We start from the raw sequence: 10,422 nt of genomic DNA, 5'->3' as shown, positions 1-10,422 counted from the left end.
CAGGTCGAAACGTCGGCATAAAATAAATAAATATAGTTTTGTTTATTTATGTTGTTCTTTGCTGACCGCACCCCCCCCCCGACAAACTTCTCCAATCATAAAACTATAACTTTACTTTAAGAAATCCTAAGATTCCCTGATTCCAGTACTCAGAATGCTATGAAGAGAGTATCCTATCTTGATTCCCTCAACTTTCACTACTTTTACTTGATTTGGATCTCCCTGAAGCAATCAACAGGACTAGAAATGAAATTGAAGATCTTCATAAATTGCTTCATAAGATTTATCTTCAAGTATCCCAGGTGACATCATGTCTCATGTAAGTATACCAAGTTGAAGCGGCTTTATCCTACTTCCTTGATGATTTTATTTTTCCAAAAAGCTATCTATATCCTAGATATCTTCACTCTATCCATTAAATACTAGATTTTAATCAATTGATTTGTACATATTCTCCACCTACTTCAGCAAATCCTTTGTCATTTTTGTGATCTCCTTTTGGGATTCTCTCCTCATCCCTATTCGCCAATCTTTCTCCATTCTTTCTTGTAAACAACATCTATTTCTTCACCTCATTCATAATCTAATCATTGTCTCGAATGTATTGCTATAACATTAATCATTATTTATTTATAATCTTAATATTTTCTTGAGACTGGTAATTCTTTAATAAATAACTCAAATACTATCCAATTATAGTCTCAAAACTTTATTTCTTTTATTCGTCCAATGTTTCGTCCAATCCGGCCATCTTCAGGGACATCTACTCAATACCACATTGCAAACATATAATTTAAAACACTCTAAAACTTCATTCAGGCTATTCTACCCAGGTCAAAGCATTTATATCTAATTAGTTAATTATCCATTAAAAACACAGTCAAAAATTATTTCTTTGCAAACACTATTAATAGACATTTATTAATAGACATTAATTAAGATAAATGTCTATTAATAGTGTTTGCAAAGAAATAATTTTTGACTGTGTTTTTAATGGATAATTAACTAATTAGATATATGGTAAATGTTTTGACCTGGGCAGAATAGCCTGAATGAAGTTTTAGAGTGTTTTAAATTATATCTTTGCAAAGTGGTATTGAGTAGATGTCCCTGAAGATGCCCGGATTGGCCGAAACGTTGGACGAATAAAAGAAATAAAGTTTTGAGACTATAATTGGATATTATTTGAGTTATTTATTAAAGGATTAATCATTATGATAAAATAATAACTGTGATTTAAATACCATGTTTTTTGTAAATATTTTGCCAGACCATTAATCATAAAGTCTGAAATATGTAATTATTCCGACTTCATTAATTAGGGGACTTTATCTCAAAACAAAACTATGTTTTAATTTATTTATTCATTCATTTATATTGTAGCAATGCTATCTATGAGTGAGTTGAAGAACTAACACCTGAATATAGATGAACCATTCATAGCATAGGCAGTGTATTGATGTAAAATTAGTTGAATAAAGAATTTGAAGTAAGAAGGCTAATTAATTTTTTAAAAAACAGAAAATATTTGATTAGAAGATCGCCGGTTCGGGTACGGTCAAATAAAAACTTAAATAGTCATTAAACTATTTATATTGTGCCAATGTTTCACACATTCCAGGCCTTTATCAGGACTAACAAAGATTAATAAAAGAACCTTGCTCCTAGAGACGCCAGTCTCTACAAAATTCCTTGAGTGGAAAACGGTTTGAAAACGAACAGTGTCAGAGAGCACCTTGATCACTTTTTCGCTAATAAACCACAGATATTCTTTGAACATGGGATTATTCAGTTGTTAGAGAGATGGGGTAAGATAATAAAAAATAATTCCATTGTAAATTAAAATAAATATTATGTACAAAATATACTTAGTTTTCTTTCAACCAAAAAAAAAAGCAAATGGACTTATTTGCCAACACTATATTTCAAGTTATATCCTGAAAATATTTAATTTTCATTATTAGTTATGTTCAAAATTCAAATAATTTACTTAAAGCATAAATACATCTATTCCTTACCCATATCTGTGTAGTTGCAATTAAGCAAATTCCTGATGTAGCGTAGAGATTCTTTGGACCGTGGTGGCCCTCGTACTTGAACGATTCCATGGTCGAGGAGAGGTTCGTAATGGTAAAAATTACCAGGAACACTGTTCAAAATATCACCGAGGAATGTAGAACCTGACCTCCAAGTCGCTATTATTACGCTTCTTAGTGGTTGGCCTCCAAGTGCAGGGACCAGATCAGACAATGGCCTGCTGAGAAAATCAATATTGTAATTATATTTCAATTTACCATATTTCAAATTAAAAACTAAATAAATTAAATATACCATATTTCATAAAATATCATTAAATAAATACATTTAAATGTAAACCTCACATTATTTTTTCTTATTACTTTATTAAAAGTCAATCTTAACTTCAGAAGAGAATCTACAGTTTTTACAAGAAGTAGTAATGTAGTGAGGTCAAGTAACCACATCAAGAGAATTTGAAACTACCTAAGGCATCAAGAAAATTCTAAAAGGAGCAACTCTTCATACCATATTGATACAATTGTTAATACCCTAAAAGATGCTTTCAAAAAAACATCTAAATGCATTAAAAAAAATAGGGATTAGTTTTAAATAATAATAAAATAGAAGCTGTCATTTTCACAAAACGACAGCCTATACCTTCATTGACCATAAATCTATTTTATCTATATTTTATTTAATTACTATTTTATTTATAAATCTATCATACCCTATACCTTTTGCCAAAACAGTTAAATACTTAGGAGTCACTGTAGACAGAAAACTAGTATTTAACCACCACATCAAGTTGAAATTGGAAAACGCAAGGAAAATCGTGTATCAAATATATCCATACTTAAATAAAAAAACCAAATTATCAAGTAGAATATATAAAGAGGTACTAAGACCCATCTCAATTTATGTCTGCCCCATATGAAGCTTAAAAATTTAAAATAATGTACTTAAAAAAATACAAGTATTCCAAAACAAATGTCTCAGAATTGTTAATAACTATCCATATCACACTAGAATATCTAAAATCTGCTCTTAATTAAGTATAACATAATTTATTCCAGTCTTGCCCCTACTCACTAAACCCTCTAATCACAGAAATAGGAAATTACACTGAAACTACAACCCGTAGATATAAAAACAAAAGAATTGAACATATATTAATGTAAACATAAATCAAAGATTTGTATTTCAAATTACTCAATTATGTGTATTTTATTCTATCCAATGCAATGTATTTTATTTTAATCCAATAATACTTTGTTTTTTTTCCCCTTTGATTTGCTTTACCAAAATGTAAAATAGAGAAATCAGTAAAATGTAATTAGTATTAGGAACATTTAATTCTATAAGGGGTTATCCCAGAACAATATAGTAAATATTGTACATTATATATTTATGCAATATCAAAACTTGTATTAGAAAAAAAAAAAAAAAAAAACATGGCCAGAAGTCATAACCTGTATAGGCTTAAGGATCAAGATGTTTAAACCAGATATCTAACAACACTGAACACATGGATTCAGTTATAATACCATATACTATATGATTCAGGATAATGAAACATATTTATATTTTCTAACGTTAACAATGCAGTTATCTAATATATTAATGCATTATTCCACAGTAGTGCTAAGTTTACTTCCTCAAGCTTTACAAAAAATACAATTATTGGTTCTCTCTTTCAGGAAAATTAATTGAAAAGTTGTAATTTTCCTTAGAGAGAATCTTTCATTGTATTGTTTGTAAAGTTAGTGGAAATGTACTTAGCACCACTGTGAAGTAAGCCATCTATACACAAAATTCACAAATATATTAAAATACGCAAAAGCAGATTTTAAAATTGTTACTATCATCATAAAATTATTTATTTATTTGAGCAATTTAGTTTTATAATAAAGCTTTAGCAGGAGACAAACCTTTGGTTTTTAAAGCCACCAGGAAAATTATAGCTTTTTAAAATATCATCGACGATTTTCTCTTTCTGGAGAGTAAGTACATCTTCAATATCTTGAGAGATATTAACAGTTTCTGTTAATTCATTACTCGGTAAACTCTGAAAAAAATAGGAAAAAAAAAATTAAAATATCATATTTTTATCAAAATATAAAAAAGAATACATGAAAATAATGATGCTCATAATTAATAAAATCAAGGATCCACTAATTTTGTGAATTTGAGAAATTGTGTGTATACTAAGTAATACAGATACACAAGTACAGAATAGAGCAATATAAATATATTTTTAAAATTCTATTAAAATATGGTGCTTTGTTTGTTAAAGAATAAAATTGCTAAAATAATGTCAAAAGTTTCGTATTGTTGAGAGTGGTCCACCAGTGTTAATGAAAGGGGGAAAAAGGTTGGAAGGGGAGAGGAGTGGTTCCTATATATTGTGCAATTCACTATATTCTTGAAGGCAAATGCCAAAATAATGACTAAACAAGCTTTTGTTTACTAGAATCAAGATATTGCACAAGATCATTATAGTACAAAAGCTCATTAGAGAAAAGGTTAGTTATTTTACTCCAATTTTTTATTACTTTAATGAAAGCTACATATAATTACTAGCAAAAATTAATGAATCTGCCAAGTACAGTTAAGAGGAATAAAATATGGCAGCTGTTTCAAAGTATAAAAAAAATTAACTTTTCATTCAGAGCTGCATATCTTTGAAACTACTAACAATAGAAAACCTAATAGAACATTATTTAAAGTACTGTAAATTTGCTAAAATATGAGCCCGGAAGCAGTATTTTTCACTATATTTGCCAAAATAAATAAACAAGATGATAATTAGTTGTTCTGACAAAACTTTTGGTTTATGAAAAACTATGTCTCAGAAATCTCTGGACACGATGAAATTACAAATGAAATTATGAATGCTGGAACAGAAGAATTATCAGCAGTGCTGTGCAATTTTTTCAGTAAAGTCGTAGAAAAAGAACAAATACCCACAGACTGGAAAACATCAAAAATTGTTTTGCTTCATAAAAAAGGGGACAGAACTAAATTAACAAACTTCAGACCAATATCACTAGGCGCCACAATAGGGAAAATCTTTACAAAAATCATCCAAACCAGTTTGACAAAAACAATAGACAAAAATTTACCTCTGGACCAAGCAGGCTTTAGGAAGGGCACATCTACAGTTGATCATTTACATGCTGCAAGCCAACTAATATAGATGGAATAAAATTTAAATCTCTACCTTGGATTTGTTAAATTCTTCAAAGCCTTTGACAGCATATACCATAGCACTTAAGTCGATAGGTATCGAGGATAAATACATTTCTATAATAAGATAATTGTATAGCGACAACAAAGCATTTATATCTAGCGACAGGAAAGACAAGGAGAATCCAGTCAGGAGTGGAGTCAGGCAAGGAGATATACTATCACAGCAGATCTTCAGTAAAGTATTGGAACTTATTATAAAGGAGATGGACTTGGATAAATATGTAATCAATATCAACGGTGTAAAACTAAGCACACTTCAATAGGCCGATGATGTGCTATTGATCTCAAGAAGAGAAGAAGAAATAGTGACCATGCTAAATCAGTTTTTGTACATAAGTGCTCACACACGGATTATTGTTGAACCTCATGAAGAGAAAAATAATTACAAACTCATATATCACCAAAGTGAAAACAGACCTTCCAGAAATAAGCATAGTAGATGAAATTACATATCTAGGGTAAAGGATTTCTTTTAAAGATAGGCAATCAACAGAGATTCAAACAAGGACAGCTATGGCTTGGCGGAAATATTGGAGCTTACAAATGATAATGAAGAACAATGATATCAGCCAGCTTTTAAAAACATTGGCTTTCAAGAGCTGTATATTGCCTGTCTTATGGATGCCAAACATGGTCCATCAACAAGTTCCATGAGAAAAAGATTCAAACATGCCAAAGAGCAATGGAGAGAAGCATGCTAGGCATAAGAAGAAGCCAAAAGTTCAGTAGCCTATCAATAAGAAAATACACCGGGGTCATAGATGTAATCAGACATGTCAAGAAGATGAAATGGCAATAGGTTGGGCTTCTAATGAGGAAGAACAACTGGGCCTTGAAAAACTGGGCCAAGATACTAACAGAGAAAACTAAAAGAACCGAGGCTGACAAAGAAGAAGATGGGTAGACGAGATAAAGAAGGTAGAAGGAACACTGTAATCACGAAAAGCCAAAAATATGAAGATAAGCGAACTCTCAGTGAACCAAAGTATTGATAGTCCCCATTAAAGTATTTCTCATTCCTTTAAAAATGAAGGTCTATATACATGTATATAAAGAAAAAGTAGGTGTAAATAATGCTATTATAAATATATATATGTATATAAATAAAGACTATTATTATAATTATATCTCAGAAACAATTAGATATACAGATATCTGCCAGCATTTAAATTAAAGCCAGTGGAATGTACAATAATGTAGTTTATAAAGTTCATCTTCGTAGGAGTAGTAGTTTTTATAAAATTTTCCAAAATAAATTTTTAAAATTTGATTTCTAGTTGTTCAAACAAAATTAATAATAAAATTTTTGATTTATGCAAAACTATCTTAAGAACCATTCGATGGACAGATGTCTTCTAGAACTCAAATTATAGTTAGTTTAATGTACTTTAAAGTAATTTATGACACTTATCTTTGTAAGAGTAGGAGTAAATTCATAAAATGTTAGTTTCATATGGAAAATTTATATTCATATGCAAATATCATAAACACTACTTCTCCTTCGAAGACTAACGTCATAAACTACTTTATAGTACAATCAACTAGCTTTAATTTAAGTGCTAATAGACATTTGCACATCTAATGATTCCTGAAATATACATTTCCCACAATAAATTCACTAACTAATGATTTTTCAGTACATTTTTTATGAAATTTTGCTTACTCAAGAACTATTGAACGTAAACGACTGATTTAGGACTCATATTTTAGTTTGTTATTCTACTTTAAATGATGTTCTATTAGATTTTCTAGTGTTGTAGGTAGTTTTAACAATATGGAACTACGTATGAAAAAGTTTTGTTTTTTTTACTTTTTGAAACAACCATTTTTTATTATCCTAAACTATGCTTGAAAGACTCATAAATTTTCACTAGTAATTATACAGTTTTGATTAAAGTAATCACAAATTGGGGTGAAATAACTGAGTTTTTTCTCCTCTTGGGCTCTTGGTCTATTACTGATCAATATTTTATTTACAAGGAAGTGTCAGTCAGACTGATGGTGTAGAGGTCCCCTGTCAGTCACATCAGTCTTGGCTTTTGAATGACTTACAAAGAACATGAATGAGCAGAGATGTTTAATTTTATAAAACCACATGATTAGAATTATAAATATTTCAGGAAGGCATTATAGGCAACTTAATTACACTGCCAAGGCTAATAATACACTTCAAATCTCATTTCATTTGTCAAATAAAATAGATGAATGAAGAAGTGAATAAAATTTAGTTAGACTTCAAGAAATTAAGTGAAATTTTAAATAAAACTGTTCAAATAAATTTTATAAAATTGTAATCTAAATTTTAATTGGCTAATAGAAGGAAAAAGGAAAATTTTTCTCATTAACTCTGCATTATTTTTCATTTGAAATGATGTAACAGACACTTGGTTCCACTCGATAAAAATTACAGTAACACTTTTCAATAATTGAAATGTCTATCTATAAATATGTGTATATACAAGATTTTTCACAGTTTTATGTCCTAACTAAATATATGAATTAATGATCTCAAAACAAGAACACAAATCCCTACTAAGGTATATCCATTAAGTTTTTTGGAGAAATTTACATATAAAAATTTTTATTGTGAATTATTTAAGTTATAATACATAAATTGTGGGAGTGGGTAGCTCAATGGTAAGGTCTCGGAATTTTTATAACTACTAACTCCAAGGCCTCGGGTTCGAATCCAGCTGTGGTAGATAATTGTTTTCTGTTCGGAGCCCTCTGGGGTTCACCCAGCCACATAAAGTGGGTATCCTTAATTGGGGAAAAATCTGGCGGCCAAGTGTGATTCCGACCTAATCACCTCATTGCATAACAATTGGACTCGTAACTGTACATCCTTACAAAGTTCTGCATCCCTTCTTACTCTTCATGGGTTGTCACGGGACAGATTTATTTAATTTTTTTATTACTGACTAAAGGAAATATTAAAAAAAAGATTTTTTTATAATCTTATTATTTTCTTGAGACTGGTAATTCTTTAATAAATAACTCAAATCCTATCCAATTATAGTCTCAAAACTTTATTCCTTTTATACGTCCAACGTTTCGGCCAATCCGGCCATCTTCAGGGACATCTCAATACCACTTTGCAAACATATAATTTAAAACACTCTAAAACTTCATTCAGGCTATTCTGCCCAGGTCAAAACATTTATATCTAATTAGTTAATTATCACTATAAATAAAAGTGATAAATGTTTATTAATGGTGTTTGCAGAGAAATAATTTTTGACTGTGTTTTTAATGGATAATTAACTAATTAGATATAAATGTTTTGACCTGGGCAGAATAGCCTGAATGAAGTTTTAAATTATATGTTTGCAAAGTGATATTTAGTAGATGTCCCTGAAGATGGCCGGATTGGCCGAAACGTTGGACGAATAAAAGAAATAAAGTTTTGAGACTATAATTGGATAGTATTTGAGTTATTTATTAAAAAAAAGATTTTGTTTTTGTGAAATTCCATTAATACATTCACATAATTGCTAATTTTACCTTAACGAGTATATAAAAAAGTTGCACTAATTTTATTCATTTATGGAAGAGTGTTTTCTTAATATATTAATTCTTGAGAGATTATTTTTTTCATTTCATTATGTTACATAAACTATTTGCTTTATCACATAGTTTTACAATGAAGGCATATAGATTTAGCCTAGAAATCCAGCCCTGTGGGTTTGGGAGCCCTCCAGGATCCATCCAGCCTCATTAAGTTCTGATTTTGACTAAGGAGGTGTCCTTGCACAACCATTGGTCTAGTAACTTCCTTGCAAAGTACTGCACCCCTTGCTCTTCATGGGTTGTAGCAGTATAGATTTAATTTTTTTAAATAATACTTAAATTAATTAGTGCATACCTGGTGAGCAATTCATTCCTCGTAATAAATCATTCTGAGGAGCTACCTCCATACAATCATCTTATTTGTATAAAACGATTGATTTCTATTGCAAACATGTTTTTTTTAAATCAAAAATGGCCGATATAAAGCAAGAAAACATAATTTGGATTCTGATAAATATGTGCTGTCTTGAATGGGTTAATTCATATTTTTAGTTAGGACAGTTAACCCGGAAACAGCCTGTATATTGAGACTTATTTTATTTATGAAATATATTCAGGCTACCAATAACACCTTCCCTATACCTGATTATAGGCGAGAGATGAAGAAGGAATTGAGAGATGGAAGCTGACCTGAATGGACCTGCCGATGGTATAAGGTGAGGTGGGCAGCGTCGTGACGAACCTCTGGCTCAGGAGGAAGGAGGCGAAGCAAAGAGAAGACAAGAAAGCCAAAGTGAGCAGGCCGATCCTTGATCTTCTCCATGGGTCTTTCCACCTGATAACAAAAAGCATAAATTATATATGTATATTATACACTGTAGTAAGTCCTACAGAAGAGGCATATATTTTTAATAATTTGAGCATACACCATGTAAAAAGCATATTATATGCATACATTATTGCATTAGTATTGGATACATGTAATTACAAAATTGAATAGAAGATAAAAACGAAAAGAGTTAAGGGAAAGAATGAAAATATTAGTAATAAATGAAATATGACTGAGTAAAAACAATAAAATTTAAAAAAAATAAATCAATAAATAATAAAATAAAATACAAAAAAAAATTAACAGATGCATCTTTAGATACTTTTTTTTTTTTTTTTATGCGTCTATAGCAACTATAGCAAATATTTGACTGTTTTTACTAAATTAGAAAAGGTAGAGACCCCTCACCTCTAAATTTTTTATAATCGAATCCACATGGAACGGACACATCAAAACACCAAAGAAGTACTTCACTGTATACCTTCAAGTACCAATGGTAGAAAAAGGTATTAACCAATTTGAATTATGAAACCATACGTACCTATTAATTTGATGTTTTTTCTATTTTAGAGGTATCGGAAAATAAAAATATAAATAAATTAGAATTATCCATTAACTCATCTAGTAAAGAACATTTTTCTTTAAAATTCTATCATATAATACACTATATTCTGTTTTAATTAATAATAATAAAGATAAATATGTAGTATAGTATATATAGATGTAGCAGAGGTTCGGGGGGAAGTTTCCAAAGACTCAGGCATCCAAAAAGGAGTCAAACAGGGTGATCCATTATCTTCACTGTTATTTAACAT

At 29.9% G+C, this 10,422-nt stretch overlaps 1 protein-coding gene across 5 annotated transcripts in view; it reads right to left on the bottom strand.

Moving 5' to 3' along the window:
• Positions 1 to 10,422, bottom strand: part of LOC106679293 (carbohydrate sulfotransferase 5) — a 231,098-nt gene that overhangs the window by 10,041 nt on the left and 210,635 nt on the right. For 3 of the 5 annotated variants that reach the window (XM_067049206.1, XM_067049208.1, XM_067049209.1), the window contains exons 2-4: positions 9,421 to 9,613; positions 3,948 to 4,084; positions 2,019 to 2,257 (exon numbers count right to left, since the gene is read on the bottom strand). In XM_067049206.1, the coding sequence (XP_066905307.1) occupies positions 2,019 to 2,257; positions 3,948 to 4,084; positions 9,421 to 9,613 (569 nt within the window). The remainder of the gene's footprint in view (positions 1 to 2,018; positions 2,258 to 3,947; positions 4,085 to 9,420; positions 9,614 to 10,422) is intronic. The other 2 variants (XM_067049207.1, XM_067049210.1) reach the window with 2 other exon arrangements.

This window comes from Halyomorpha halys, unplaced genomic scaffold, assembly GCF_000696795.3.
Source record: "Halyomorpha halys isolate HHAL.00 unplaced genomic scaffold, Hhal_1.1 Scaffold193.1, whole genome shotgun sequence".
Lineage (NCBI taxonomy): Eukaryota > Metazoa > Arthropoda > Insecta > Hemiptera > Pentatomidae > Halyomorpha > Halyomorpha halys.
Note: the sequence above shows the minus strand (reverse complement) of the source record. Positions and strands in the feature narration are given on the sequence as shown.